The 17,427-nt window shown below is 38.0% G+C and overlaps 1 protein-coding gene across 1 annotated transcript in view; it reads left to right on the forward strand.

Annotated features, from left to right (window-relative positions):
* Positions 1-16,480, forward strand: part of LOC127995333 (vacuolar protein sorting-associated protein 37D) — a 38,749-nt gene extending 22,269 nt beyond the window's left edge. The window contains exons 3-4 of the mRNA XM_052591869.1: positions 10,196-10,278; positions 15,611-16,480. Of these exons, the coding sequence (XP_052447829.1) occupies positions 10,196-10,278; positions 15,611-16,090 (563 nt within the window). The 3' untranslated portion in view covers positions 16,091-16,480. The remainder of the gene's footprint in view (positions 1-10,195; positions 10,279-15,610) is intronic.
* The last annotated feature ends 947 nt before the right edge of the window (positions 16,481-17,427 follow it).

A 17,427-nucleotide genomic window follows, 5' to 3' on the forward strand; every position in this document is an offset into this window, starting at 1 on the left:
ATGTAGGTCACCCACAGCTGCTCCCCAAGTGTTTGTTTGGCTGTCTGTCGCCTTCCATTAACGTTTCATGTCGTGGGTCATGCACGTGGTGTGACACTCCCCCCTCGCTCATCCCATCATGCCACAGCAGGCACACGGCCAGAACGTACAGATACACACTAATGCATGTGACATAGTGGACCTGTGATTATTCATGTCCTGAGAGCTGGGCATATAGCAGAAGTATTAAAGGTTGTGAGTTATTGGCAAGGCGCGTGCCTGAATGTTGACATTAATCCATAGTAGTGACGAGATGAATTAAGGATGAAGCTCATCATAGTCCTACTTTCATGAGAGGATATCAAATAGATTAATTTGAACTAAGGAGCTGTTAAAGCTTGGAAAAGCAAGTCTGGAGATGCAGTAACTCACTTGAATAGAAGCATGGTATTAACATGACTATTTTGATGTGGCATAATGGTAATGACATGTTTTTGGTCACTACCATGATTATTACAGTGTAATTATCTGTTTTTTCTGCATTACTTGCTGGACCAAATAGAATCACAGTCCGTTTCAGACACTTACAGTATGTTACATGCAGAGATGTATAGTAACGAAGTAGAACTACTTCACTACTGTACTTAAGTACTAAAAGGCGGTATCTGTACTTTACTAGAGTATTATTTTTTTCTCCTACTTCCACTTTTACTTCGGTACATATTTTCGCTGAGTTTAATATTTTTACTCCGATATTTTTTTTATGTGCTGCATCGTTACTCGTTACAATTATAAAAATGTTACGAATCATTCCATTACAAACCACTGCCAGAACTGTAGATGGCAGGTTTGATGAAGCTGGCACATCATTGAGCGAATCAAGCGATTAAGAAGACTGCGCGTGCTGACTGAACTGCTGTGAAGAGAGAGATGAACACCGAGCCGAGCCAGATAATGACTCGTTCACGAGTCAAGAACCGGTTGCATCGGTTTTCGGATGACCAGTAACGTTAGTTCTTTCTGACAGTTCGATTCAATAAACCAGTTGAAGAAAACAGTTCACCGATTCTTTTGCGCTCGACGCAATGGCGTCATTGGCGTTGACTGCACATGGGCTCATAACATTAACACAGAATCAGTTCAGAATCAAACACCAAAAGAATCAGTTCGTTCCAGACGCTCTGTGTGTCGGTTTGCTTCCATAGACAGTAAAAGAAATGGACACAGCGACCCCATTGGAACTCAATTGAGACAAATGAAGCCCAGTTTTAGCGTTTTTTAGCACTTCCGTTTCTGACGCGCAGACTCAAACGAAGCTTGACGACGTCAGCAACCTGTCTGACAGATGTAAATCTTCTAGTAGCTGTGTGTGCAAACTGCCATCGTTAATCTTGCAGAGACGGCGAGCTTGAGCGGGGAGTTCTTTGTCGTGAGTGAGCAGGAGTAAGTATTCTGATTAATTATTTTGTATAGTATTTTAAAATGTAACGCCAGTACTCAATATTAAGGTAATTGCCTGCGAGCTTCTCCACCTGTCTGTACGGTAATGCGACAGAGAGCCGAGTGGTTATGACGCAATCGTTAGCCTATTTTTTACAAAAACTGTTTATATGGGGCCATAATGTAACATAGAAGGTAATGGAGCCCTTTATACATTTTCGTGTATCTTTAGAAATAAATAATGGACAAACAGAGTCTTTAAACGCCTCAGATGTAAAGTTATTCGCTGTCAAAGTGACGCCAAAATGAATGGGAGTCAATGGGAATGCTAACGCAAGTGAAGTTCTGCTAAAAGATGGCAGCCCCCACCCGACTTCAACTTCCGGTCGAGTTCCTTGCCCCTTGTTTGCTTCACGCTAAATCACACATGCGCAGTATCATCAGCTCCTCGGTTCACGAATCGGACGCGTCTGACAGAAACGGTTCTTGACTCGTGAACGAGTCATTATCTGGCTCGGCTCGGTGTTCATCTTCAGTTCTCTCTTCACATCAGTTCAGTCAGTTTACTGTTTGAGTCAATGAATTACTCCGGGATATTGGTTTGTTTTAACTCAGAGGGAGTGTCAGACACATTAAACAAGTTAACAGCTTAATTCATCTGTGGATTAATGCGTATTGGAGACGCGAACTGTTTAAAACGATTCAGTTCGATTTGGTGAACTGTTTCAAAAAGATCCGGTTACATCGAATGATTCGTTCGCGAACCAGATATCACAAACTGCTTTGTTTTTAACTGTCTTACAACAGACACGGAAGAGAAGACAATGCTGAATAAAGTCTAGTTTTTGCTATTTTTGGACCAAAATGTATTTTCAATGCTTCAAAAAATTCTAAATGACCCTCTGATGTCTTATGGGTTTGAAACAAGGTCCGTGTATCATCCGATCATTCAATTATTCCATTTAATCTGGAAACCAAAAAAATGAAATAACGAATCAATATTTTGTTTTTCTGTTTTTCTGTATGAACCAAATATTAAAAACTGACGTTTGCTTCATTGCTTTCAGCTCGAAACGGGAAATATAATAAACAAGGAAACCAAAGCGAAATAATGGATCAAATTTACGTTTTCTCAATTGTTCTTTATTTGTTGTAGTAGGTCTAACTATTTCCCACGGTGCCGTCCTGCTTGCTTTGCGCATGCGCAGTGGATAGTTTCAAAGGAATTACGCTCACTTCCGCGTATTCCTCGCGGGGATAAAGAACACGTTTTTTTTAACGATCACAGGCATAGTTACAGTATGTCCAATAACAATACAACACGCTCTAATAGATTATTGGTTAATATAATGTAATAAACCAATCAGAGATGGTTTAAATGTCCTTTGAAATCACACTAACCACTTGTTTTGGTATGTGAGGCATTTTAAGTAGATCATTAATTAAAACATTTATATTAGCAGATTATTTTATTAATAATGAGATCAACAAAAGCAATCAAAACGATATATATATATATATATATATATATATATATATATATATATATATATATATATATATATATATATATATACACGTTTTGGTTTTAGGACAGCTTTGATTAAAAGATTTGATCCACTTCAAACTTTGACTACTTTATACACACACACACACACAAACACAGAGAGAGAGAGGGAGAGAGAGAGAGAGAGAACAAGTAGTTAGAATATAAATATTTAGAATATATAAAGAAAGTGTTTTTTTTATCTTAAGTAGGCTAGATAGAAAACGAACAGAGAGCAAATAGAGGGTCAAGCGTTTTCTTTATTTAAATGCAAACATGTAAACAAATATGTACAAAATTATGTGAAGTTACATATTTATATTATTTTTACAGTTATATTGTGTTACATATAAGTAGTAGTTTTCAGATGTGAATGGGTTGGGGGTATTTTCTTGACGTCATCAAACCAAATTAACAGCAAGCGTAGACTTATGTATCATTCCTGAATCCTGATATGGATCAGTCTTTGAAAGACCTATTATTATAGACAGTTCAGTGACAAATTATTAAACACAGACACTTGAATTTATTCCTGAAAGAATCTGAATCTTGGACGAAGAGATTGAATAAAATGCTTCTTTATTAACACAGTGACTTACCGACACCTAGTGGTGACATTACTTTCAGAAGTATCATAAAGTAGGCCTATCATTTCATTTTGTCATTACATATTTCTGTGTTAAAAATGTTGTATTAAACATTAATCTCATTTCATTATACAGTTGTAATTGCTATGTAAAGGCATGTCTGATCAGCATTAAACTGTAAACAGGCCTAATACATCTAAAATCAACTTCAGACGCAGCTATCTCTGAAGGCTTAATTAATACTGATTTAATTATTACATGTATTCAAATTTAACATTATCATCATCATTAAGAATTTAACATTAAGGATGAGATAAATACAAACCCGATTCTCAAAAAGTTGGGACGCTGTACAAATTGTGAGTAAAAAAGGAATGGAATCATTTACAAATCTGATAAACTTATATTCTATTCACAGTAGAATATAGATAATATATCAAATGTTGAAAGTATTGGCTCATTTTGGTTTCATGAGAGCTACACATTCCAAAAAAGTTGGGACAGGTAGCAATAAGAGGCCGGAAAAGTTAAATGGACCAATTTGCAACTTATTAGGTCAATTGGCAACATCATTGGGTATGAAAAGAGCCTCTCAGTGTCTCTCAGAAGTCAAGATGGGCAGAGGATCACCAATTCCCCCAATGCTGCGGTGAACAATAGTGGAGCAATATCAGAAAGGAGTTTCCCAGAGAAAAATTGCAAAGAGTTTGAAGTTATCATCATCTACACTGCATAATATCATCCAAAGATTCAGAGAATCTGGAATCATTTCTGTGTGTAAGGGTCAAGGCTGGAAAACCATACTGGATACCCATGATCTTCAGCTCTTAGACGGCGCTGCATGGAGATCACAACATGGGCTCAGGAATACTTCCAGAAAACATTGTCGGTGAACACAATCCACCGTGCCATTCACTGTTGCTGACTAAAACTCTATAGGTCAAAAAAGAAGCCATATCTAAACATGATCCAGAAGCGCAGGTGTTTTCTCTGGGCCAAGGCTCATTTAAAATGGACTGTGGCAAAGTGGAAAACTGTTCTGTGGTCAGACGAATCAACATTTGAAGTTCTTTTTGGAAAACTGGGACGCCAAGTCATCCAGACTAAAGAGGACAAGGACAACCCAAGTTGTTATCAGCGCTCAGTTCAGAAGCCTGCATCTCTGATGGTATGGGGTTTCATGAGTGTGTGTGGCATGGGCAGGTTACACATCTGGAAAGATGAGCACCATCAATGCAGAAAGATAGATCCAAGTTCTAGAACATTATATGCTCCCATCCAGATGTCGTCTCTTTCAGGGAAGACCTTGCATTTTCCAACATGACAATGCCAGACCACATACTGCATCAATTACAACATCATGACTGTGTAGAAGAAGGATCCGGGTCCTGAAATGGCCAGCCTGCAGTCCAGATCTTTAAAGAGGAAGATGTGACAAAGAAGACCTAAGACAGTTGAGCAACTAGAAGCCTGTATTAGACAAGAACGGGACAACATTCCTGTTCCTAAACTTGACCAACTTGTCTCCTCAGTCCCCAGACATTTGCAGACTGTTATAAAAAGAAGAGGGGATGCCACACAGTGGTAAACATTGCCTTTTCCCAACTTTTTTTGAGATGTGTTGATGCCATGAAATTTAAAATCAACTTATTTTTCCCTTAAATTGAAACCTTTTCTCAGTTTAAACATTTGATATTTCATCTGTGGTGTATTCTGTTTTTATTCACAATGTCACAATTTTTTTTGGAATCGGGTTTTATATTTAGGCCTAATACGACATTCTGTTTAAATGGTTAATAAAAATGATTTGTGATAGAATATGACACTGATAGAATAATTTCTAGTGAGTGCAGGTTTGGAGTAAATTAATTTCATTTTTCAGATTTCAAAATTAAAGAAAAAAACATGTGGATGAAACCCTGATTTTATGCTTCACAAAAACTACAGTTTTCTTTAGGCTATTCATTTATTTTAGGTGAGAATTAAGAATAAAAATATTCTGCTGGCAGAATTTGGAAGAATACAAATCATTAAAGCACAAAGCTCTGCATTTATCTTAAAGTAATTAGTTATTTTCCTACATAGCTGCTAAATATAATTTTTCACTTGCTGCCTTTCCAACCTAAGGAAATTCTGCTCACTTCAGAATTCTGCTCACTTGTTGCCAATTCAGACGAGATCTGATAAAGCCATGGATTTACAGTAGGCCTACTAAGTGTATAGTTACTTTAACCCTGATACTACATCAATAATTTGATAACTGAAGAACGGCACAGCAGTAGATAAGCTGATCCTAGGTTTAGACATAACACAAGGAATAAATTAATTTGTTTTATTTGTACAGATTGCAATGTAACTGTAAAATAATGTAAATATTTAACTTTGTAGTTCTGTGCATACAGTATTTGTTTACATGTGCACTAGAACTGTTTGTAAGTGTGTATTGCTACTAGAACTTACATTTCAAAGTACATCTGTGCAATAAAGGTGTTCTATTCTATAAATTCAGTATAATAAAAGGATTTAATATATTTAACTGATACAGTAATTGTAAAATACTATAACAAACATTATTACAGTATGTCAACCATTACCTTTTTAATTACATTGTCACCTTTAATTTTTTTTTTAATTGTGCAAAGCTAAATATATATAACATGCAGTACATGCATCTTCAAGAAACATCTAACACATCTCTTTCATCTTTGACCCTAGAACTCTAGCACTATATATTCTAATTATATTTTATCAAATTTTTATTTATTTATTCTAACAGCTAGTTTTTCATCCAACACTAGCTTTCTGTATTATTTTTCAATTATTATTTTTTTATATTGTATTGTATGTGTGTATGTAGATAGATAGATAGATTGATAGATAGAGAGATAGATAGATAGTATTTAATAATTAATGATCTACTTAAAATGCCTCACATACCAAAACAAGTGGTTAGTGTGATTTCAAAGGACATTTAAACCATCTCTGATTGGTTTATTACATTATATTAACCAATAATCTATTAGAGCGTGTTGTATTGTTATTGGACATACTGTAACTATGCCTGTGATCGTTAAAAAAAAAAAACGTGTTCTTTATCCCCGCGAGGAATACGCGGAAGTGAGCGTAATTCCTTTGAAACTATCCACTGCGCATGCGCAAAGCAAGCAGGACGGCACCGTGGGAAATAGTTAGATCTACTACAACAAATAAAGAACAATTGAGAAAACGTAAATTTGATCCATTATTTCGCTTTGGTTTCCTTGTTTATTATATTTCCCGTTTCGAGCTGAAAGCAATGAAACAAACGTCAGTTTTTAATATTTGGTTCATACAGAAAAACAGAAAAACTAAATATTGATTCGTTATTTCGTTTTTGGTTTGCCAGATTAAATGGAATAATTGAATGATCGGATGATACACGGACCAAACAACATGAGGGTAAGTTATTAATGACATAATTTTGAAAATTGGGCTAACTAACCCTAGTAACCGTTTTTTTGTTTACAAGAAGTTACAGTCAAAGGAATTGTGATTGTCCTTTAGGTTAATCATTTGAAATAGTAAAAACAATATGTTCAAACTTTTGACTATTTTCTTTAATAGCTACATAACACAATACTTCTACTTTTACTTTCAGTACTTGAGTAGTAAATTTTAAAATAGACTACTTGCAATACTTAAGTACAAAAAATTTTGAATACTTTAGTACTTCTACTTAAGTGTGGTGCTTAAAGAGCACTTCTACTTCTACTCAAGTCACATTTTTGATAGAGCACTTGTACTTTTACTCAAGTATGGTTCTCTAGTACTTTATACATCTCTGGTTACATGTTTTGCCACAGCTGGCAATAGCAAGTGAATTAAGAAAATGTATCTTCCAGAAATATTGTTTCCCAACCATGGAACTGCTTTTTGTATCATTTTAACGAAGGGGGAAAAAGATAAATAAAACAAATATTATCTCTTGACAATAAAATTATAAAAAATAAAAAATAAAATAAAATAAAAATTCGTAAAAATGTAAAAGTCTCATTTGACAGTTTTGATCACTTTAAACACAAGCTTTCTCCAAAAATAAAAATAAATATTAAAATAATTCTTATAAACCTTTAAAAATGTCAATGACCCAAACCTTTTGAGTAGTAGTGTATATTATAAATGTTTATTTATTTGATATTTTTGGTAAAAAGAACTGAAACATTAAATTAAATGATTAATATTTATTTTTGCGGCAGATTTAAAATATTTTGCCAATGATTTTTTTTTTTTTTTTTTTTTTTTTTTTTTTGGTGAAAGCAGTGAAAATGTTGGTAGGAAGTTCCAATAACCACTAATAAACGCCCTGTTTTGTTGTTTTTCAGTGTAAAACATAATTTGTAACAAATATTTATTTTTAATTAAAAGTACATGTAGCACTTTGTTAAATATAATACAAATTTCATCCTATATTTTAATCTCATTAATACTTTTTTAATGCTGAAAAATCACAAAAGAGCATATCTTCTTGAATGTTCTTGTCTAAATGACAATTAAATTGCATGAATATACTGTATTAAATGTATAATAAAATCAAAGTGTGTTTTATATATATATATATATATATATATATATATATAAAATATATATAATATTTATATATATATTTTTCACAGTGTTGGATTACCATTTAACCGGTGTATAATCATACAGTACCATTATAATTACCAGTTAATACCTTCAATTTACCATGGTACCTCCCCAGTAATTTCCTCAGGAACATTTCCATCTTATAACAGAGGTTTGTTTGGGGAGCGGCTCAGCTCAGTCGAGCGCAAATGGTGTCATTGCCGTGACCCGTGTATGCCCTCGATGGCCACTAGCTCAGCTTTCATATCCCCTGTGGACTCAACACAGCACATCTGCACATTAGCATAATTGCCGGTTGCTGTAGCAACCCCAGCACAACACTTAGAGGGTCTGAGCCCCTCACTGTCATCAGTGGACATGAGCTAACAGAAAGTGACTGCATCCACCCTCACCCTCAGGGTCCTGCAATAACACTGTAAAGAGACCCGAGAGCAGCTTTACACAAGAGATTCTTCACAGCTGAACACACTCTAGATGTACTTTCACACACTGTTGTGATGTTCTTTTGTCCTACTGGCACACAGTTACCAGCCCGAGAGGCTGCATTTCTATTTGTGCAGTGGGGCGCTATAAGCTAAAACCGTGCAAAAGCTTTATGTGAAGAACAGACAGAAATGGAAAATCATCCTCTCGTGCATAGCTCTCAAATCTAATGCATGCTTGCACATTCAAAGAGTTGCTGACAGACTTCGTAAGCAAGTTTTTAACCCACCGCTCGCATGATTCAGTCAGGAAGTCTTTAACCTGGTTACTGCGGGTGGTAATCAGCCTATTTAACAAACCAAGGTATGAAAACATTTCTTATAAGCAATCTGCGGTTGCTTAACCCAATGCTTTAAATTCTCAAGTTCTTTAAAGTCTAGATTCTGATTGGCTCTCAATGTTTTTATCGTTTATCAGATGAAAAAATAGTTCTGAAAGTGATTCTAACAATATCGTTCCTGTGTGTCGCTACTACTTTGCTTTTCTCATGTAATTACAATGAATATTTAGAGTTAATATTTATAGCTATTGTCATTATTGTGAATGAGATAGGAAATTATATTGATATCTGAAACGCAGTATGGTAATATAGCAGTCATTTATGTTTTGTGTATAATAAGACAAATAGTATTTTGCTATCTTTTTCTATTCTGTTTCATTTGAATTGTTTTACACAGTTAGGTTCTTAACTTTTTTTATGTTTTTGAAGAATGTCTTGTTCAAATGGTTCAAATATTTTGTCATTTAATTTTTATTAAAACAAATTAGTCCATTTGTATCTAATCATCAGTCTCGCCCAAAAATTGTCCTATCATAACATACATGAATGGAAAGCCTATTTATCCAGCTTTCAGATGCTGAATAAGTTTGATTTTTGAAAAATTGACCCTTATGACTGGTTTTGTGGTAAAGGGTCACATTTTACTCTGACTGAAATTTATGAAACTTTTAGTTGTTAATGGAAAACAAAAATCAAAAACACAAAGTTTACTGCTGTTTAACTCTTTGACAACTCAATCATAGCAATCTTCAGCTATTTACTGTTTACTAGTGGATTAAATGAATGAACGTGTTTTTCTTCTAAGCATGTATGTTCACACCAAGATGAATGTTCAGAGCCAAATTTAAATATACTGTTCAGACTGATGCAAACATTCGCTTTTTGACAAAAGTCGAGAATACACTAAGCAACTCAAAGCAGCTTTTGTTTTTTACAAAAAAAAGTAGCTATTTTTTTGCTATAAACATTTGCATGCCATCAGTATGGCATTTTTTTTTTCATGAAGAGGTGATCTAAGCTCTTTTCCACCTACTACGAAAGTGAAATCACATTTCATTCAGCCTATCTGCTGATTATTCATTGATTATTATAAATTTGCTGATTATGAAACCAAATTATGTTGTTGCGAAAAGACCTTTAGTCCATTGATAGATTATTGAAAGATAAAATGTACAATACATTTCCCTACACATATCAGTAACAGTTCATTTTGATGAGTGAGTTATTAACAGTGTCATGCTTGTGGTTTTCCAGAGTCCTTCACGGAGAAGCACAGCCCTCAGACTGCCCACAATCTGCTCCAGGAGGAGGTTGTACGTGCCGAGGAACGGTCTGAGGTGATTTCAAAATCCTTTGCTTCCTTTATATACCCAGAAACTCTTTGTGCGTCTATTCTCCTTAGTCCCTGCCCACTCTCTATCAAAAGACAAAAATGTGGTTAAATTTTGACATTGTTTTTTTTTTAGCCTGACGTGGTTTATTCCGATATTGTTGAACGAACATGCCTTGCCAACTGAACCAAAGTGAAATGAAAGCCTAACAAACGTGCAGAAGGTCTTTACTCAACACGACACAATCCTTATTTACATTGAACTGGTTGATCCAGTTCTGAACTTGAGGGTGAAAATCCACCCTAAAATCCACTAACATCTGCAGTACTTACAAAGATGGATTTGTGATCTAATCAATGATTTAAAGCATTGACAGCCCATGTGTCATAAATAAGAGAGGAGGCAAACACATCCCAACTGAAGCATTGTGGCTTGTTCCAGAAGTGGAAAACCAGCACTCCCAACGTTTCATTCAGAACATTTCAAAGCACATGGTGTTCAGGTGTCTTTCCAATTAATGTAGATATAGGTGTATAACCCAACTTAACTTTTTTTTATTTGAACAGTTTGTTTAACCTTTAGACAAAGTATATTTTTTAAGTTTGTGTTATTCTGTGATGCATCAGGCTTTTATAGCTCAAATAGTATGATATAAAAGTATGATATTCATTGTTACCAGGCAAAAACTGTATGTCTGATTGCTTATAATAATGGGACCCAAAAAGCTGAATGAAATGAGGTGTCATTTACATGTAATAGACTATACAGATTGTTTCAAATGAATACAACGGTTGTAATATCAGCCCTCGTTGTCTCAGAAATGGTTCAATCTGTTTATCTGTTTGTTCAGCATCATTACTCCTGACTTCAGTGTTGCATGATTGTGATTGCTGCTCAAGAAACATTTTTTAATATTATCAGTGTACAAACAGTTGTTGAAAACGTAATACTTCTGTGAAAACTAAATTGAATTTTTTTTTAAATATAATTCTTTGGTAACAGTGTAAAAGACCTTACTGTGACGTTTGATCAATTTAATCCTTTCTGAATAAAAGCATACAGTTCATTTAAAAAATAAATAAAATCCTGCTGACCCAATTACAATAAAACCATATGTAGGCACACATTATGGTCACGAATGCCTACTGTGAGGAGCGAGGAATATCACAACAGTCTTTAATAGTCCAAAACAAGGGTTACACAGAGCTGGCTGGAGATGCATGTAGCACATCACAACATTCAAGACCCAACAAGGAAACATGGGGCAGAATACACTATACATAGTTTAATCAAATAAGACAATTACACAAGGGAGAAACTGTTTCACCACTTCCACCCCCCAGAAGATGCGCCATAGAAACAACAGAAGGAGGGATGGGTGGGACCTTGTGAGGAGGCTCTGGAGGAGGTTGGACATCTGGAAGGGGGTAGGCAGACAGAGTCCTGGGAGGTAATTAAGGTGGGATGAGCCAGGGAGGAGATAGGAGGGACTTGGAGCAGACGGTGCAAGGTGGGTCCTAGGCCACAGCCGTAATCACAACCCACAGTGGAGCCATGGAGGGGGGAGGGCTGACGACTCAAAGGGGGGCGACTGACGTCGGCGGAGCAGGTGGTAGAGGAGCCCGAGGCATAGATAGAAAGCCAGGGTGATGATGAGGATCTGGAGGGCCGAGGTGGAACGGATGACTCTGGTGACCATGTTGTGGAGGCATGGATCCGGAAGGCCATGGTGGAGCCAGAGAGACAGAGGACCGAGGACCGAGGAGGAGGCGAAGGGAAGGAGGAGCCTGACAGACCCGGAGGGACAGAGGAATGTGGCGCAGCTGGGAAGTGGAGTCCTCAGGCGACAGATAACAGACCAAGATGCAGCCAGAGGGGCGAAGGAGCCTGGCGGAGCCAGTGGACTGCCAAGCCATGGTGGAGAGGAGAGAGAGCTAAACTGGCCGAGGTGGAGTCTGGGACTCAGAGGCTGGAGGCGAATGCACGAGATTCTCCAGCCATGCTGACGATGGAGACTGGCAGACCCCCGGTGCTCGCACCGAACAGATGATGGGCTGAGGGTAAGCAGAGGGTCTGCAAGACGACAGCGGTGGAAGAGGCAGGAGCGGGAGGGTGGGTGTTTATTTTTTAGCCTCTAGGATCTCAGGGCTGCCCTTGGGAATAGAAGCCCTCTCTGGGCTAGACAGGGAAACAGGCATGACAGAGGGCTCAGACAAAGGAAGGAGGAGAAGGGCAAGGTCATCATATAAATCCTTAAATTGTCACAGTTACACAGTCTCAGATCCAAAATTAGTTCACCCTCAGCCCTGGTGCTGTGGGCGGAGCTCCTCTCTGTGATCTCACTGTCCATGGCTCTTTTCCGGCATTGTAGTCATTTGCGGCATCGGCTCTGTGGTGATCCTCAGCTCTGTCACTCCGTGCGGCGATGGCTCATCGGTCGTGGTGGTCTCCAGCTTGTGGAGATGTTTAGCTGGGCACTGTCTCTGGGTGTTCTCTTGAGTGGGGATAGACACTCTCCAGTCAATGGATTATAACTTCTCTCCAGCTTAGTCCAGTGGTGTCAGGTAGGTCGACAGGGCGGTGGTAATTTGCCGATCCAGAACAGTGAGTTCAGCGCAGCATCGTTGAACGCCATTAAAACGGCGAGCTAGCTGAATTCAGCCACATAGTCCAAGAGGGGAATGTACTTGGGGGCTATGGAGGTGAACAATGAGGCGAGGGGATCCATAGGGAACACAGAAAACAAGACACCAAACAAAACATGGAAAACAAATGAAGGGGTAAACGCAAATAAAGTTTTTGTTGGTTGGGTCTTCTGCCACAAATGTCTATTGTGAGGCACGAGGAACACGGTGACAAGGCAATATCACAAACAACAGTCTTTACTAGTTCAAAACAATGGTTACACAGAGCTGGCTGGAGACACACGTAGCACATCACAGTGACTACGTTTACAAGCTGTTAAGATTCGGTAGGTTAAGGTCACTATTTGGGTTTCTGAAACATTCGGGATAACATGTTTACATGCGTGAGCAGAGAGAGTTACTCCTGTATACATGGAATGTGTAATCAGTCGCCAATATCCCGATGAAAACGGTGACGCACGGTTAGCGTCTGGACGTAAGAAGCAATATGCGTCATTTCCGATTCTTCTTCCTATATCCAAAGACTCAAAAGACCAAGATTCCTTGCGAATAGAACATGCGCAGAACACACATTTTGATGGGGATATGCCGAAACGCGTTTACAAGACCAATTATTCGGGTTAGAAAAGGGGTACCCCAGGTATAATATGAGCATATCCGGGTTTTTGCCGGTGTTTACATGGCCGTGCGCGACCGGGTTATTGCTAATATCCCGGTTTTGAACGGGTTATTGGCTGCATGTAAACGTAGTCACTGTTCCTCCGACAAGGAAACATGCGGCAGACAACGCTATAAATACTAAGCCTAATGAAGGATAACAAACATAGGTGAATAAAATGAGACAATCACACAAAGAAAAAACACGCACATATAGTCAATAAACCTGACAACTGTTGTTTATTACATAGAGTTGTTGACTCTTGACTTTTTATTTATGAACCAACTGGATGGATTCATTGAAAGGATCTGACTCTGGAGAACAGTTTGTCCACAAACTGAACATCATCATTCATGTGATGTGTTGATGTGTGATGTGTTGGCATCACAGACTATTCAACAAAGGACTTAAAACAGCTCAGCACAACATGGGCCATTAGGAAAAAATAGCCTACTCCTCAGATGTCTTCTCCTGTTGTCTCAGCCGCCCTGCCCTATCCGTTTGGCTTTGTCTGATTGATCTGCGTAGGTTTATCCGTCCTCAGGCTGCAAACAAGCACTGTCTCCCACCCCACACAGGCCCAAACGATAGCTATGTGAATTTGTCCTTATGCTCCTGCCGTCTGATTGATGATCTCATTCCATCATAAGTAAGCTGTACGGAGAGCCAGCCTTCAGCAGGACGCATGCCAGACAAAACATCAGTCCAGCGCGTGTGTTTCTGAACCAGATTAAGCCATGGATTCCCACAGGACTTGCATATTCTGTTAGTGCAACAGCGTCTGGAAAAGGGCTGACGGCACACGTTCATATACTGTTCTCATATGAAACTATACAATTTTAATGATGCCTTGATTGAGAATTGAAAAAAGCTAATAAACAGCAGGAGACCACACGAGACATAGTTTGATGGCTGTGCTTTTTTCCTTTAAGACAAATGGTCCTTTAAAATAAAGTCTTTGAATTTTTTTTTTTTGGTTATGTGTAACATTGAGTTCATGCAATTATAGTTTTTCTGTTGATTACACTGTGGGAAACCCCATAAGCATTATTGTTGTTATTATTATTATTGCTCATGCTTGATTTGAACAAGTGAAGTATTTGAAGTATTAATGGCTTGTATTGAGGGACCCAAACCATATCTACAGACTTAGTTGTGGGCTCTTTGGTCTTGGCCCAATAAACAATTACTGAGCAATGTCCTAGTGTTATTTTGATATTTATAAAAATAATAATAATTATTTTATTTTCAAGTTTTAGTAACCGTAGTACTTATATATTTATTTCAGTTGCCAAAGCAAAAATCTAATTTTTGTTTAAGATTTGATTTATTATTTTTAATTTCATGTTTTTATTTCAATTAACAACAACAACTACAAAAATTATATCGTTTTAAATGAACAATAACAGTACCAGGCTAGAGTTACTCATTGCATGTTATTGTCTCACACTGATGTGTAATTTTCCAGGGGTGGTGTCCTAAAAGTCTTTATTGCTCTGTTTGCAAGGACATTTAGGGGGTGGGTTTGTGCAGACGAGACTTCTCAATTATTCAGTCCCACATACTGAGACAGACAGACTGTAGACACCTGACCCTTCCAGCCGAGCTTTCCACAGACACAGGGTCATGCTAAATTTATTATGTGATTATTTGTGCAGACATCATGTTTGTCTGTTAAAGCCTACAAAGTTTTTGTCAGCTAACTTAAAAAGTTAATTTCAGGGGTAAATATATTACTTTAAAGAACATCTTACACCTGCTAAGAGCAGCAATAGGCTGGTCTAAACTGTTTTTTTCCCCCAGCTGTGTTTATTTAATGCAGAAATATTTATTTAAATGATTGTAATCAATTGGACTGCATGAGATTATGCCACCAAAGTTGTATTTTTATGCCACCATTTTTACTTGGTTTTGGCATTGTCTTGGAAGACGATGAGTCAGAAAGAGGATGTTTGCGTCTGCGTCACACTTGTTATGAATCCGGCTTGACTTCCTGTCCTCTAATGCCTGTTTATTTGTCTCCTGACCTTCACAGGAGTTGCTGGAGAAGTTCATGGAGGGCCACGTGCCCCTGGAGGAATTTCTTGATTCATTTCAAAGCCACAGGAAGACGTACCATATCCGCCGCGCTCAAGCCGAGAAGCTCCAGGAGCTCAACAGGCCCCACAGGAAACCGAGGAAACAGGAGGAGGAGCTGAAGAGGGAGGAGGGACGTAAGGAATCCCGGCCAAACGGCATCAGTGCACACGGCCCTCCTCGTCTCTTCCAGGTCCGATACGGTCTGACCCCGGCCATCCTGCTTCCGCTTTCCTCTTCCTCCGCTTCAGTCCTACCTCCTCTGGACTCGCGCTCAGGCCAGCTGCAGGTTTCAGGGCCGTGCGCCCGTCCCTCCTGCCCCAGGCAGCCCGTCAGCCTGAGAGTAATAGGACAGTTACCCGGGTGGCCGGTGAGACCGGTCCGACTGCAGCAGCTGTACAGGCCCAGTCCACATCAGCCCGAGCCTCCGTGTCGATAACGCTCAGCACGAGTTCGGCATGAAAGCGAAGTTACGGAAAGACCACGTGAAGCCTTCATCAAGACAATATGTAAAAATGATGCGGCCGTGAAATCAAACATTCATGTACCCAAAAAGGGAGGAGAGCGGAAAGCCATAAAGTATTTGTTAATGTCGCTTGTCATTGTTGCTTGTTCGTTTAACTTCGTTCTGTTTTGTATTTGTGTGGGTTTAGTCAGGACGTGGCCGGAGTGTAGCTGCTGTTTGTATGAGGGAAGTGCCCTTTTTCTTGAGACACTGCTTTTTGACTGGAAGGTCTTTTGGGCCAGTGAGGGACTTGTAAAATTGCACCATTTTGTAATGTTTATGGGTGTTCAATAAAGTCTAATCATGATGTTTATTTTAAACTTATACCTTGGTTGCTTCATATTTTATTTTCTGTTTCCTGCTCTTAATTTTATGACTACACTCAAAACTCCTTTCCTCTCCTCTTATTTTTGTATTATTGTTTTTATATAGAATCACTCTTAAAACACAACTAATTCACTTAAAATTCAAAGATGAAAAAAAAAAAATCAATTACAATTTTATTGCATGAAAAAATGCATTGTGACATTTATTTTAATGACTTAACATTATTTAAAATTTTATATTATTGTGAACTATATTAATATACACATATACAGTTATTGTGAATATTGTGAATTACTTATTAGAATTACTTCTAAAGAGAACTGTGTGTAAACCGTGTCACAATGCAAAAATATTAGTGTTCCTAAAACTTGGGTTGAAACGTGACCCAGACATATTTTGTTGAGATTCACCCTACGATTCTTTTGCTGTCAGATAAGTTTTGTTATATTAGGGATTTTCCTTCCAAGTAATACACAATAAAAAGATTACAAGTGTAGGCTAGATGAACTCAGAATGTTTTGTCTGTGTAAGAAGGGTTCAGAAGGTTTATTTATTATTGACTCAGCTGCAGCCGAAGTCTTTGAAAGCCCAAATTTTCCAAACACTTTGTTGTTTCAAGTTTTTTCAGCCATTGGAGTGGAGTTTGTATTCAGAAAGCATGGAGACGCTGCTGTCTTGGACTAAGCTCTCAGACGACGGCTGATTTTGCTGCAGGGTTACTCTTAAGACAGTTGAGCAGCGTTACAAATAAACTCAGATTAGCACAAAGTACATTAAAATAAGTGCTCTTAAACCAGCGCCAATGAAAATCATATCTAAGATTGAGGGATTTACTTATTTATGGAAATCCAGTAATGGAGCATCCCTTGTGGACTTCAAACACTGTTTATTTGTTTGGTTCTATTTCCAGGCTGGACGGCTCTGTGTTCACTTCCAGTGGAGAT

This window comes from Carassius gibelio, chromosome A5 (genome assembly GCF_023724105.1).
Source record: "Carassius gibelio isolate Cgi1373 ecotype wild population from Czech Republic chromosome A5, carGib1.2-hapl.c, whole genome shotgun sequence".
In the NCBI taxonomy this organism is placed as follows: domain Eukaryota; kingdom Metazoa; phylum Chordata; class Actinopteri; order Cypriniformes; family Cyprinidae; genus Carassius; species Carassius gibelio.